We start from the raw sequence: 16070 nt of genomic DNA, 5'->3' as shown, positions 1-16070 counted from the left end.
TCATGCTGTGGGTGTACTTCATATGCCTTCCAAAGGATGCTCATCCAGGTTAACTTACAACAGCCCCTCCAGTATGGAATTCTAGCTAATATGGAGGCAGAGGTATCATATCAGAAGTTGTAATTTTTTTACACTAGAAATGTGTTTGTGACAGATATTTACCTTCTCTCACACTTCCTTTTCTGCTTCTCATGTTTCTTAGATGCCTAATCTTGAAGTTAATTTTGGGTTCTTACAGTCAGCTTCAATAGGAAGGTGTTACACTCCTATTGGTAGAAGGTTGTTTTATAATTTTTATTATTATTTTTATTATTTGCATGCTACAGCATAGCTGAATCATATTGAAACTTATGGTATGTGGGAGTTTCAAAGCTAGTGGTGAGTGGAAAAACATTTGCACATAGAGGGCAACACTGAATAAGAAAAGCAATTATGTAAGAAAAGGTATCTATTGGAAATACATTTTCAATGTTGGAAAATTATAATTTCTGACACATATAAAACTTTGTTGAATATATGTTGTTATATTCCCAAACTTTATGAAATCTTAAATTATTTCTTGTTTACTAAATTTTTATTATTGTTGCTTTGTACTTTTACTGCACTGAGATATTATTCTCATTTGTTATTGTTTATTGAAAATTAAAAGTATTTATTAAAAGATCATATAAGTTAACCAAACAAAGAGTACCCATTTTTAATAATAATAACTCTAAATGAAAATTTCTTGGTGTTTTCTGAAATTTCACAAAAGTAGAGGTTGGAAATGCACCCATGACTCAAGCAGTTCCATTATCATCCATGGATATTAACGTGACATCAGCTATTCCAGCAGCAAGTCCTAGTTTACAAGCACTGTTGTTAGGTGGAAGTCATAAGCCTAATATCTCAATAATTCCTACTAAAGAAAAGTGAAACTTGTGTGTAGTATTAATTACAGGTATGTAGTTATTTTCCAGTGCAAACATTTAGTATTTATTTTTCAGAAGAGGTTTGAAGAAGGATGTAATTTAAAGCAACTAAGTTTCAAGCAGTATAAAAGTACAAGTGTGTAAGTGATGAATTTAGTGTAACTTGAAAACATAATTGTTGATATGGGAATACAATGGGTGTGTTGTGTGCCAGGTTAAAATTTTTAACAATAATACAAGGTGAAAATAACATAATATGAATTTCTGTCTTATGTTTTTTCATAATTTTGTGATACTCAAACATGTGAACTTTACTAACAATCTTTCCTGGTTGTACATGGGTATTGGTAAGAAGTTAAAATAACTGTATTCTTAATCATGAAGGTATTTCCAAATGATATATATATAATGTGTTTAATACAACCTAAAAATACTTTTAAAAAGAAACTTTATTATATCCTAAGCCAAACTTGCTGCTCTAATGTTGCAATATATATTTTGTCTTTTGATCCATTTTAAAAGTAATGAATGGTTGAAAGCTTTTCCAGTGTTTTTAAAACTTACCGTGATTTATTGAATGTTTTCTTTTTTTTCCACATTCAAATTCTATCTTTTTGTATGTTTTTAAATGACAGATTGTACTTGCATATACAAGAGTTTGCAATTAGAAACAACAAAAATGATAAATTCAAAGAATAAATAGGTTTATTAGAAATATTGAACATGTTTTGTTTAATTACAAGTACTGTTTTGTTGGTAATAAAACTCCTCATAGCTGAATACATTTTTCTTCATACCATCTCCTATTTCATTGTAATTTTTTTAACTGTAATTGGACTATTTTAAGTCTTTCTTACAAGTTACAAGTAATTGGCCAAGAACATTGTATTACAGTAGTTTAATTCTATTGTAAATTTGGTCTTAATATTAATTAATGTGAATGGTTTTCTTTCTCATTACTTTGCATTATACATTATTAAAAAAATATACAAATATACAAGTTTCAGTTTTTCAATAAATGGCATCATATTTTGAAAATTACTATATTCTATGATTTACATTTGAAATATATAAAATATTACTTTCAAGCAGAGCTTAAATAAAAAGTATTTTAATAGCAATATTCTCATGAGGAAAGCAATATTTATATGAATTTTAAAATACACTTTGATTTTTTATTTTATTTTATATGAAAACAGTGTAGGTGTATATTTGTATAGATGTCCATCATATTCCTCAAAATATAAATTTTAAATTGTGACAAATACATCATTTTATTTAAATATGAACCTCATATGTTGCAACTATTATACAGTCATGTGAAAAAGTTAGGCCACCCTGTGTTTGAAAGCCTGTGTATTTTTGTAACATTTTTGGATATATAGATATTTAATCTCAATTTCAACAATACTGAGAGATTATAGGATTATAACTAAACAATTAAAACTGAAGAAAAGACTTTTCAAGATCTTCTGTAAATGTAGTTCTGCAAAAATGCATATTCTAACTGAGGAAAAAGTTAGGACACCCTACCCTCTAATAGCTAGTATTACCCCCTTTGGCTGAAATAACTGCAGTGAGATGCTTCTTGTAGCCATCTACCAGTCTCTGACATCAGTCTGAAGAAAGTTTGCCCCACTCCTCAATGCAGAATTCTTTCAGCTGTGAGATGTTTAAGGGGTTTCTTGCATGTACAGCCCATTTCAAGTCATCCCACAGCATATCAATGGGATTAAGATCTGGGCTTTGACTCGGCCATTCCAGGACTCTCTATTTCTTAGTTTTCAGCCAGTTTTCAGTGGAGTTACTGGTATGTTTTGGGTCATTGTTGTGTTGCAGGGTCCAGTTCCGCTTCAGCTTTAATTTTCTTACAGATGGTCTCACATGATCCTCAAGCACCCTCTGATACACAGTAGAATTCATGGTGGATTCTATGATTGTGAGCTGTCCAGGTCCTGCTGCAGCAAAGAAGCCCCAAACCGTTGGTATGAGGTTCTTTTCCTGGAATGCTGTATTTGGTTTACGCCAAACATATCCTCTGTTCTGGTGTCCAAATAATTCAACTTTGGACTCATCTGTCCAAAGAACATTATTCCAGAAGTCCTGGTCTTTGTTTACATTCTCTCTGGCAAACTCCAGTCTGGCCTTGATGTTTCTCTTAGAGAACAAAGGTTTCCTACTTGCACACCTGCCATGCAAGTTAAACTTGTGCAGTCTCTTTCTGATTGTAGAGGCATGCACTTTCACATCAACAGTAGCCAGAGCCTGCTGTAGGTCCCGTGATGACATGTTAGGGTGTTTGGAGACCTCTTTTAACATCTCACGGTCTGCTCTCAGGGTGAACTTGCTTGGACGATCAGACCTGGGCATGTTGGCAGTTGTTTTGAAAACCCTCCACTTGTTGACTATTTACCGGACAGTGGTATGGCTGATTTCAAAATCTTTTGGGATCTTTTTAAATCCCTTACCAGACTCATAAGCTGCTACAACTTTCTTTTTGAAGGCCTCAGACAGCTCTTTTGCTCTTCATGGTACTCACCCTCACTTCAACAGTCAGGAGCACACCAAACTAAATGTCTGAGGTTTAAATAGGGCAAGCCTCATTCAAAATGTTGAGTAATGATCTTCTAATCCTGTGCACCTGGTGTGATACACCTGTGTGTGAGTTGAGCCATTTTAAGTGGGAATAAATGTGGGAGTGTCCTAACTTTTTCCTCAGTTAGAATATGCATTTTTGTAGAGCTACATTTACAGAAGATCTTGAAAAGTCTTTTCTTCAGTTTTAATTGTTTAGTTATATTCCTATAATCTCTCAGTATCGTTAAAATTGAGATTAAATATCTATATATCCAAAAATGTTACAAAAATACACAGGCTTTCATAGGGTGTCCTGACTTTTTTCACATGACTGTATATTTACACATGTTAAAACATTGAACTGTTACTTTTGCCAATTTTACCATTGGTTGATTGTAAAATTTTGAATTTCCTGTATTTATATATATATTTAATGCTTTAAAACAAATATCTTCAAAGATAAAACTTATCTTCATATAGATAAGTAGATATAAATAAAATCTGTGATATGTTTTAGAAGACAAAACTCAGACAAATTTTGAAAAACTATTATTATATACAGTTGAAGATTGACCAGTCCCACATGATCAAACTTTTGAAGAAGAAAAATAAACCGTTAGGTTTTTGTACGTGGGAAGGACGTAACATTATTTTACGTTTGGTATCATAAAAACTTTTAAAAAAGTATAGGCATTCAACTTAACCATCATATAAATACATGTTAACCAAACATGAATTTTTTGATTCAATCTTTAAAGCAGTTAGCATGATGTGCACTTTGTGGGGATGTGGATGTTGCAAAACTGACAGTCAAATCCCACTGTTTAATCAGACAAGCACTGGTAGCAGTTGCTGTTTGACAGTAGGGACTCTGAACTTGAAACCTGCAGACAAGAGATTGAAAGTCACTGCCAATTATGCTTATCCCTTTCAGCTCTGGGGGGATTTATAGTGTAACAGTTAATCCAATTATTCATTGGTAAAGAGTAGATCAAGAGTTGTCAGTGACTATTATTAACTGGCTTCCTTCTTTCCAGTCTTATCATTACAAAATTAGGGATAGCTATACAGCAAAATAAAGTCAGTACACAACCTTTAATACACACTGTGGATCTAATTTAACAAAAGCTGATATTTTCATTTTATTCTTTTTAGTTACCAACCCATAAAAATACAACTTGTAACTTTTGCTATAGCTATTTAAATAGAATTGTTAAAGAAAACAGTATTTTTGTAAAAGTAACTTGTAAACTATTGGACTAATCTGTTACCTTAGTAAGAGCACTTCTTTACTAAGTGACAATTCAAATATTTAAAGGTATTAAAATAAAGTAGGCCTAGTAGCAGCAAGCATCTATTAAGAGTACCACAGAGCCTCAAATGAATTTTCATGCTTTCTTGCCTTTCCATAGATCCAAAAGTTTCATAACCAGTTCACCAGAATTTATTTCTAGAAAATCACATTTCAGTTAATTTTCTCAGAAGCAAGTAAATGTAAAACATTATAAAGTTTAGTTTCTCTTCACTAGGGAATATCTTTAAAAATTTAATAAGAGATCAGAGTGAATGTGAAATCTGTTAAAGGACTAGGTGTAAATCAGTAAAGTGAGTTTGTACTCAAACATTGTAATTTTTTGCAGAAATAAAACCATTCATTTATCAAATGATTAAGTGTAGCATCAGTATGCATATAGGGAAGAACTGATTTGTTTCCAGTGGAATTTTGTTTGTAAAACAGAGTCTGAAATAATGCCTCCTCCTCTCTTTATCGGTTTTATTATATTGTATGCTTTTGGCAGATTAGTTGTTATGTAGGAATAATTCAAGCTATTGAACACATTGTATGAAAATGTTATTTCTTCATTTAAGTGCAGTTTTTGGAAAGTGTGGTTATGGAGTAATATTTTTATCATCAGTAATTTTACTTAAGTAATTCTGTTTAGTTGTAGATGAATTAATGAGTATTGATAAGTCAGTAATGTTATAAAAATATTCACCTTTTTGCTTCTGTGTACACAATATTACTGTCTATAATTAGTTCAGGAAAAGATATTTATAGTGTTGTTTTTAAATAACAACACTATTGATAATTTTAATAATTTTTATAACAAACTTTAGAGGAATAGTATATAATGTGACTACAACATTTTGTTTTAATTAATACAAATGTTGAATATAATGTAACAATTTACTTTAATGGCTGAAGTTTCTGAAACTTGTTTTTAATTGATGTAGTTTCATAACATTTTGTTTTTTTATAGTTAATATTAAAGGAGAAAAATTATTACAAATACTACTGAACATTGGAAGGTTGAAACAGTAACTAGAATTTGTGGTTTGGGTAATTTAAGTGAAAAAAATGTTATTGTTTACCTGTCGCAAAAATATTTTTTGTCTTGATGCCAGTATTCACATACACATGTGTTAAACAGACATCAATTAATATTACTATAAATACAATTTCTGCAGGAATATTACTGCATAATGTTCTCTCCAAAAGGTTTTCATTTATAAACAAAAATTACACAAAACCTTTTCAATCTACATCACAATGAATGTGTGCCTATACACTTTTTCAAATGTATATGTAATTTTAACAGTAAATATATTTTTCCTAATATATAAACAAATATGAATGCATTAAAATTCTTACACAAAGGGGTTTCCCTCTTTTGGGCATCAGCTAGAAGAAACAGTCTTGTTTTTCTTTTCCATACTCCTGTTAATTTCACACTACTTTCTTGGCCAGCTTTGAGCAATGCTTTATGATAAAACTTTTACAGGTACAGAAATAGGTAATTCAAAGTACATTATGAGTTTGGAGAATGCAGACTTCAATTTCTCAGCGATGGAGTTAAGTTGCCATTTTTCTGTCACTTAAAAACATAATGTTGGTAGTGAGGATATTTGAAAGAAAGTTGTTCTTATAATGGCGATCCTGACCAGATTCTCAGTCGCAAATATTTATTTTAATTTTGATATTATTCTTATTTCCTTTATAACACATTATCGACTTCTTGAGGGTGGTCCATCATCCAGTTGATTCTTCCAAGGCATAAGTGCTATCAGTTCCACTGTGAAGAACTGGAGTGGCTGAAACATCATAATGACTAAATCTAATATTTATAGTTTGTTCTTAGAACATTGTACAATTGACATGTGAAATGTTCAGTGATGCCAATTTTACTGTGACTCTAGTAGTTATATTTGTACATCTTCTGCCACTTTAGTTAAAAATACAGTGCATATTTCACTATTTCATCATCAGGTATATGTTATGTTAGTATTGTAGCCTGGGACTAGTGTTGCAACTGTAATTCACTACATGTGTTTAATAGTACAGTAAACATAATACATCTGAAAGGATGAAAATACACAATAAAATATTTTACTTCTGATGTAGTGTTGATTGTATCTATGGTATGATGAAGCTGTAAAACAATTTTGTTATAGCTTTTTCTATTAGTTTTATACCATAACTGCTTTTGTTTTACATGATGATGGAAATTTGTTGCAACATTTTATGAGAGACTATAATAAACTGGTGAGTTGCTACTGACAAAGATATTACAAGAACTTCCAACCAAGATACAAAGAATGTTGAAAACTTTTCCTCTAGCCATTATGGTTACTGAAGTTTTTTTCATGCAAAAGGATATTTAAATTTCACAAAATATACAGTCCAACAAAGATTAACTTTAACAACTGTCAGGAGAATAATGCAAAATGAAATTCCTGCACCTCAAGTCCATGGTATGAATAAGTTAAATCCCCATCAGCTAGATGCGTCAACTAGAATGAAACTTGGTATTCATGCCACCCTATTCTTCAGTGTAGCTAAACGTCATTGAACTGTGCACCTATGGATTTCTGTACCATAGGGTTTATATAACCCTTTCCAGTACAGTATATCATGTTTTATCGAGGGCAAATAACATCAGGTTTTACACAAAAAGTGCTAAGTTTACCAAAACATTAAATGGTTGTCATGCTTTATGATTTAATGTTTCAGGTAGGATGTTTATGACTTACAGTTATAAACATAAATATGGAAGTGGCTTGTACAGTTCCATCAGGTTCAGAAGGGTTACACATTGTCCTGTAAAATGAAGAGTGAACACAATTAAAAATGTTGAGAATACTCCAAGAGCAGCACAGGATCTGGAACATCATTTTTTTATAAATGGAAATTGGCTTGTTTATCTGACCTTATGAGATTATTTCAAGGATGCCAACCTGCTGACTTGAGTGGCTAAAGAAGATACCTCTCAACCATGTCTGTGCTTGCTTTCGTAAAATAGGATACTGCTTTTGAACTTGGCTTGTCCTCTCCAGCATTATTACCCTATAGGCCTAATCAGGTTTCTTTATAAATATTTTTTTCCTTCTTTGTTAGCAAAGTAATACTTTCCATGACTGTAGTTTTCTAACATTAAAACTGTCTTAAAACAATAGCCACAACTTCAGGTTTTTTTTTCCTTTGGTGGCAGTTTGGTTTATATCAGTTTGTACCAGTGGCATTGTGAAAAATGTTTTATAGTGTGTTAAGACAGTTTACAACTATATATGAGTTCAGGACCCTACCAGGAAATCCTTCTACAAGATGTTTCTTAAATATCACTTCTCCACGTGTTGATGTGTCCAAATGAGCTGTCTTCCAACAGATGAAAGGGAGACCACAAGCCTTCCTTCTTCCAACTGCTTTAAACTTGTACTAAAACCTATCTGAGCATCAGTGCAGTGAAAAAACTGCTATTGATGTGATACATCAGTAGATCAAGATCAATGTTAAACCATCAGTAAGATTCATTGATTATCTTCCTAAAACGTTGGTGATGTAGTAAAGATATTTATCAAATAATGGTGTTCTTAATCAGTACACATTTATAACAAATTTTATAGTGTTATATGAAACCAGTGTATAAATATGTACATGAACATTTCACGAAAACTTTTTTTTTCCCAGAAAGGTAGCAAAAATAAAACAATTTTAAATTTTAGAATAAGCCATGCAAATGCCTATTAATGAGCAACAACAAAATCAGAGTGAAAACTTACATAAATCAACTCAAGTCAAACACTTAAAAAGAATACTCATGCATCTATGTGTCTGAATGTGGCTAAACATAACTCTGCATTGGAAGTAATGAAAATTCATAAAGAAATCAAACACTATCATTTTTAAGTGTTAACTGTTTTTTCCATGTATATACTTTCAATATAGAGAAAAGTGTATTTATATTATTAGTTTTGGTATGGTAACCCTTACTGACATGTTAATGTTTTACATAAAAAGGCCGTCTAAACTGTAAATTGTGCCTATAAAAAGATGTAGAACGCTTTCACTTGTTACAATTAACCTTATATGAATGTGTGAAAACTTGCATTTTGTTGAATGTTTATTTCTATTCTATCTTTGTGATTATGTTAAAAAAACATGATTGGTCTTCAATCAGATATTTTAATAAAACTGATTTTGATATACACAGAGCATCAAAGCATTTTGGAACTTAATCTTCTAACTAGCCTTTTAAATCTACAACAGTTCCCTTTGAAACTAATTTCCACTTTTTATATTGCAGCCACAATGTGAGACACAGGACAGTCAGTGTGACAGATGTATCTGTTTATTTTTAAACACGCAAAAGCGTATCGTCTCATAAATCACATTATTTCTAAATACAAAACTCTCAACATGTTCAAGATCACCTCAGTCAGAAACACTAAATCATGCACATAGACATATATATTCACTGTTTGTTCATGTCAATCTCTGTATAACTGATTTAAACCAGACTTAAGAACAGCAGAAAGAGCAAATATATTTAAGTCATCTTTCATTTTTAAAAAAATTACAATTATTTATGCTAACACAACACAATAAGGAATAGCTGTAATCTATATGGTGTTTTATTTGTATCTTAAACAACCTGACTATATCATGACAATACAAGTTTCATATCAAACAAGTATTCTGTTTCTTCTAACATTTTAGTGCATATAAAATAGTTTCATTCATTTCTATTCAAATTTCATGGTCCCACATATTAATGGATGCAGAAAACTATTGTACTAGCCTAGGTTTTTGTGTATATATTTTAAATTATATAAGGAAAACATTATACTGCTCACGAAAAGAAATACAGTTGACAAATTTATGAAGGCCTATGTATAATTTTACACTTTCTAAATTATGTTGCTCTACTACACAGAAGAAAGTACATAATTCTTGGTTCTTGCTATTAGTTGGTATCTGACAAGTATTCACTTTCAATATTTTTAATGTACACATTTCTTTTCTCTTTTTTTTTAAGAAAAATGCTACATAAAAGTCACTGGCTAATATAACAAGTAGCTAACTTCAAGTGTTTAAAAACAATGATACTTCCAATAATACAATTCCAAACCTGTTGGCATACCTCACCATATATAATGCTGCCCTTTTCACAACTATGGACATAAAGACAGTTATAGTGCTTTAGTACTAAATTACATCACTTTTATGAGCAACTATTATTTGATAAACAACCTAGAATATTTAATACACATGACTGTCACCACTAATCTTAAAACTACTTTTATTTTCCAGATATTCTGCAACATATTTCATTTTGTACGTATCAGTTAAACTGTTCAGATTTTGACGCCACATAAAAATAGAATTCTTAGTTGCATTTCTAGTCCTCAAATATGTAATTTTTTTATTCAATCTTCCTAACAAAACAATGTTATAATTTTACTGAGATAAAAAACATAACACCAGAGAAGGAAAAAAAATTGAATTATTGTAAGTGCATCCAAAGAAGAATTTTTTTCTATGTGGCATTTGAACAATATTTTACTGGTATACCTAGACATGCAAATACTACAACAATTACAACTCTTCAGTTTAGTCTTTACTACTATCAGGTAACCTCTGCAAAACTACACAGCTTTAGAATAATAATGCTTGTGCATGCATTAGGACGAATTGTGAAATCACAGGAAACAGAATACAATACAAATGCTTTCCTTTGTAATAATGTTTTACAAATTATTATAAGATTGAATAAAAATTGAATAGATGTGTGTATTATTTATTAACAATTATTTCTTTACACTCATGACTTTCCTGGAAAAACAGAAAATACAAAGTTAAGGGATAACAGACTTTATTTTAAACATATCTGAGCATGAATAGTTGCATTATTTAAATTGTACCCTTCAACTGACAGAGCAATTCCAAGAGCAATAACTTTCAGACAATTTGACTAACAGCTACATATATAAGAAGTGGTCCTGAGAATAAAGGAACCATTGTTAGTAAACAAGATGTGTATGCTTTCTTAATGTACATTCACGTTTAAAGCATATAGTTTACTGAATGAATATGGAGTGAAAAAAGTTTAATTTGTTCTTTGAAAGGAAAACAAATAATCAAATATTAATAAGAGAAGTAAAACTTTTTTCATTGGACAATTGTTTAATCCAGTCACAGTGTGAATCTCAAATCTTTTTTTTTAAATGCTGAAGTTATCTTGAATTAACACAAAATATAGCATTTGTTTGACTGACTGCAATATATTTATCAAAGTTTAAACTAAATCCAGTTTAGGTATTACTTTCTGATCCAATGTCGCTAAATCCAATTTAGGTATTACTCTCTGATCCAATGTCGATACCTAAACGTGTAGCAACCCGACCTTGAGCCTCTGCTGCATCTCTGAGAGAGAAGAGGTGGGCCAGTTCTGTTTCAGTCTGAGCTAATGCTATTGCTTTATCAAAAAGTTCCAAACCTTTCTGTAGGTGACCCCTAAATATAAGGGGAAAAAAAAAAAAAATCTTAAGAAGTACCAGTGTATTACCATGTTAGAAAAAAATGATCAACTTGAAACACCTTTAAAAGGTGCTGTCAGATTAGCATTCTTACCATATCTTATAGTCCAGTAAAAATATAAGTGTTAAAACTACTTAATTCAATGATGTGGTAGAAATAAACATGAGGCCATAATCAAATGGTTTCTCCCCCAACACTGTTCAGTTTTCTTTCAAACACAAGATCACTAAAAGGTAAGGTTTAACTCGATGAGACCTACCTTTCAACATTACAAATTTTAATGCACAGATGGACGATGGTTTTAAATCATTAATTTTCTTGTAACAATCAGAGGCTAACAAAGAATTGATACTTTTCATAATTGTATATTCATACAGTTACTTAAAATCCTACAAAAATATTCTTCAAAATTTGATTCTGCTTTTAAATATAATTAACATCTGTTTACTTTTTGTTTGATTATAATATGTGATCCTTTACTCACTACTATTGGCACCACCGATGTTATTGCTTAAGAATAAAAAAAAAAACCATTGTACATATTTTATTTAAAAAGGAATAATCGTATTCTTACTCTGAAAAACTTCTGTCTACTATAAAAGATCATATATTGAGTAAAGTAGCCAGAAATAATAAAAAAATCTAGTAACAGAAATAATAAAAAAATCTAGTAACTTTGAAGTTAATGAGATTATCACTATATACTTTTAACAGTTTGTGTTGCAAATACATGTACAGCTTTACTTATAATATCCAAGTCTTCACAGGTATACACAACTATGTTCAAACAGATGAATTAGTATCAAATAAATATTTTAAATACCTCGTGATCACAGCCGAAGTGTACAGAACATTTAAGCATTAGCATTTGGATCAATGTGTACAATATTGATAGGCATCACACATCAAAACAACATATTGTCTTTATCTGAAACTGGTTATTTAGTAAGTGAGCCAAAAATGTGCAACCTGTAGATATTCAAAATACCTCTGAACTTGAATGGACCCCAAAGTTTCATAGGCAAACTGACATTTGCTATCCATTTCTATGGCTTTCTTTAAATATCCTAGAGCTGAATCTACATCCTGTTTCCACTGAAGGTAAAGGATACTAAAAAAAAGAGAAAAAAAGAATTTAAACACACTAGACACAAGTTCCAAAAACAAAAGATACAGCAAAAATGTAGGAACTGTAAAAAAAAAAAAAATCTAGTTTAGTATACCTAACAGTGAGGTGGCTGTGTTTAACTTTTTTATAATTTATGAAAGAAACTGATTACAAGGATGACAGCAGAGAGGGGTTGACCTGACTGAAAACACTTGGGGAGAAATATATGAGGTAAATTCCACAGGTAATGGTGAGAGTTTCAATGAGTCTTTATTCCTTAGAAGCTGAACAAGTTTCACACAGCCATTAGCTGGAGTCTATTCAGAGAACTGTGTTGTTAAAAAATCATACACAACAACTAAGTTATTTAAAAACCAACACTTCGGCTCATGAGATGTAATAAACAGAATTGAAACTGAAGACTTCAGGGTTCCAGTATTCTGTATTCTAAATTCAAATGGAAAAAAAAATATCAATTTCTTATAATAATTTTAGGCACTACTAAAATAATGGAGTTTTGACATAGATTTATATTAAAATACTATTAGATTTAGTCTAGGACTTTTGGGTTAGGTTGTATTACTGGTATTAAGAGCTTACAGACTTACTAAGCAAAAGTTTGATAAACCTCACCATGCTTACAATGACATCATTGTTTTAAAGTTAACTTTGGATTGCTTAGTTTTACAACTTACAACTAAATTATGTTGTTATAGGCTTACTCACTAACAGGTTTATGCCTATTACACACAGAAAAACTACATATAGACCTAGATTCAGTTTGATTACTTTCATGAATGTGTATGACAATTACTTTGAATAGATCATCACAAAGCTGGCACATAAATGGTGCATAAAACACAAAATTCTCTTATGTTCAACAACAAGATGTATCTGTCATAATGTGATGTATTCCTCACTTTGGAAAACCAGTAAATGCTTGTCTGAATGTTTCAAAGTAAGCATACATTTGTAGCAGCCCTTTGTCCAATAGTTTTGGGTAGTGACATTAAGTCAGATTTTTTTACTTTATCAATTAAATCTTTAAGTGTTGGAAGTGAGAAAAAACTAAAAACAAATGACTGGCAGAAGAAATATTTCAAGAGCTGTTTAGGTTTGTTCTGAATTTCACGCAAAGGTACACGAGGGCTATCTGCACTAGCCATCCTTAATTTAGCAGTGTAAGACTAGAAGGAAGGCAGCTAGTCATCACCACCTACCCCCAACTCTTGGGCTATTCTATTACCAATAAATAGTGAGATTGAACATCACATAATAATGCCCCACATGGCTGAAAGGGCAAGCATGTTTGGTGCGATGGAGATTTGAACCCGCAACCCCCAGATTACAAATTGAGTGCCTTAACCACCTGGCTATGCTGGACCAAGCTGTTGCTATTTAGGTTTATCCAACTTACCATTGGTAACACACTGCACAGCATTGTGTGTCATGCAAGTGATCTCACCAATAGTTAAACAGTATGTTTAACATAAACATCCTTACCTGACAGTGTACAATACTGTAAAATGTAAATAATTAGCATGAATCAAAATAACTGAGATTTTTGTGCATTCATAAGGAAATTAAAAAAAGTATTTGATCAAAAACTTTGTTTATACAACCCATTAAATGATCTTATGCTTAGGATTACTAGTAATAAAAAGAAAAATCTTTATTTTGTATTGAACTATTTAAGAATGTTTTACTTATTTGTTTTTTTTTAATACTGATGAAGGAAAGTATAACTAAAAATCATTCAAATTACCATGGTTTTATTGTGGTTTATCTTTATTCAACGTGTTTTCAAAGTATCATGAATATTCTCATACTCTTTTTACTTACTAATGGTAAAAACACTATGTACAAATGTCCCAAAATCTATTATTATTTACAAATTAGTTTGAAAAAAAATGTTTAATGACTTTAAATTTCTTTAAAAAAAACATTAAAAAATACAATACAAAATATGTATCAATGTCCACTATAGTCAAACTTAATTTCAAGTGTCAAGATAGGCAACCTCAGTCAATGACATGAAGAAATTAATTTTTCTGAAACCTTCATATGAATTTTAAAAAAACTGAAGGAATAAGTACAACAGGAGTTCATACATTCCCAAGGACTTTAACTTTCTTTGAAGAATTTCATTTTTTGGTTGGCTATCCAAATCAGAAATGTATAGTCCATCACATTCCTTTAGTTATTACCAATGAAAGTGAATATATTGCAATGGATTAGATATTAAAAAAAATATTCATAAGGAAATACAAATTTTCATGAGGGAATGTAACCTTCCCAATATCTTTCACTCCAGTGAATGTAATTTAATTATTTCTATCTTTGTAAAAGATTATGGTCTTTTTTTTGGAAAGAAGAAAAACTATTTTAAAATCTTTTGCAAGGGCTATCATTGCTAGCCATCTGTAATTTTGAACTGACAAATTAGAAGGAAAGGAACTAGTCAATATCATCCACCATTACTCTCATAATGCATACAAAAAACCCAAAATGCAGAGAGGATTTTTGCTAGAAAAGGAACACAAATTACGGACAATCAAATTCACAGTTCATCCAGCCAAAAGTAAACATGAATTTTTGAATTTGAGATTAACAACTTAAATGAAAAAATTCTAAATTTTTATCAAAACATTTATAAAAACAAACTAAAACTGGACTACATACAATGGAACTTTTTTTTCAACGACTCAATAAACTGCCAGCTGGGTTTTATATAAGACTTCACAATTGTAAATAAAAGTCTTAAGTTAAAAAGTTGATGCTAAAGTTTGAGTTTGAAATTTTCATCCTTTCCTCTAAATATAATTCATACAATCAAAAAATACTCAAATTTCTCAAGTTTTTCAGGTATTTTTAAAATTGACTTTCAAATCAGATAAACAAGCATAAACACTCAACTCACAAATGCATTACTACTAATTTAAAGGATAAATTCACATCAGATAGCCAGTGGCATGTATGTGTTTAACATACCTAGAAGGGAGAATTAGTCAAAATTAAATTATCACAGTGTTAGAAAACAATAAACTGTACATATTATTAATAAATAAAAAGTTTTATTACTGGGTATCTTGAATTGTCAGTACTACATTTATTTATAATCTAAACTTATAAAATTGAAAACATAGTTGAATAAATAAAACGCACCCTCTATGTACCCATACATTTGGGTCAGTTGGGTCAATTTCTCCAGCTTTCAGAAAAAATTCTTCAGCTTTCTCAAATTCTTGTCTTTCCAGTAACACCTGATTAATGAAGTAAAAACAAGGCATCAATACCTTTGCTTTAAAAAATTACTTGAATCAGCTGGAACAAAAGTTCAGCTTCCTGTAAATAAATATTCAGAAACAAGGAGTTCGGAGCAACTGATCAAGAGAACTACTTCTTGTTTTAAATATCCTGTAAAACTAATGATAGGCAGTCACATAAACTAAAGAAACTAACATGTCTGTCATGGGAAATTTAGAGATGTGAAAGGACTGAATATTTGCATTGCATTCAAAAAATATAAAATATTCATGTAAAGTCTTTGTGAAGAACACATCCAATTTTAGGCAAATTCACAGCTCAATTTAACTTAAAGTGTAAAATATCATCTCCTAGAGATAAACTTTAGATAACAATATTAAATTACAAAGAA

At 30.7% G+C, this 16070-nt stretch overlaps 2 protein-coding genes across 8 annotated transcripts in view; one reads left to right on the top strand and one right to left on the bottom strand.

Moving 5' to 3' along the window:
• Positions 1-1709, top strand: part of LOC143235850 (transforming growth factor beta regulator 1) — a 111352-nt gene extending 109643 nt beyond the window's left edge. For all 7 annotated transcript variants that reach the window (XM_076474091.1, XM_076474090.1, XM_076474093.1 and 4 more), the window contains one exon: positions 758-1709. In XM_076474091.1, the coding sequence (XP_076330206.1) occupies positions 758-915 (158 nt within the window). In that variant the 3' untranslated portion in view covers positions 916-1709. The remainder of the gene's footprint in view (positions 1-757) is intronic.
• Positions 1710-8929: 7220 nt separating this feature from the next.
• Tom70 (translocase of outer membrane 70) overlaps positions 8930-16070 on the bottom strand; it is a 48033-nt gene continuing 40892 nt past the window's right edge. Inside the window, exons 9-11 of the mRNA XM_076474087.1 lie at positions 15578-15675; positions 12293-12415; positions 8930-11280 (exon numbers count right to left, since the gene is read on the bottom strand). Of these exons, the coding sequence (XP_076330202.1) occupies positions 11118-11280; positions 12293-12415; positions 15578-15675 (384 nt within the window). The 3' untranslated portion in view covers positions 8930-11117. The remainder of the gene's footprint in view (positions 11281-12292; positions 12416-15577; positions 15676-16070) is intronic.

This window comes from Tachypleus tridentatus, chromosome 12, assembly GCF_004210375.1.
Source record: "Tachypleus tridentatus isolate NWPU-2018 chromosome 12, ASM421037v1, whole genome shotgun sequence".
In the NCBI taxonomy this organism is placed as follows: domain Eukaryota; kingdom Metazoa; phylum Arthropoda; class Merostomata; order Xiphosura; family Limulidae; genus Tachypleus; species Tachypleus tridentatus.
Note: the sequence above shows the minus strand (reverse complement) of the source record. Positions and strands in the feature narration are given on the sequence as shown.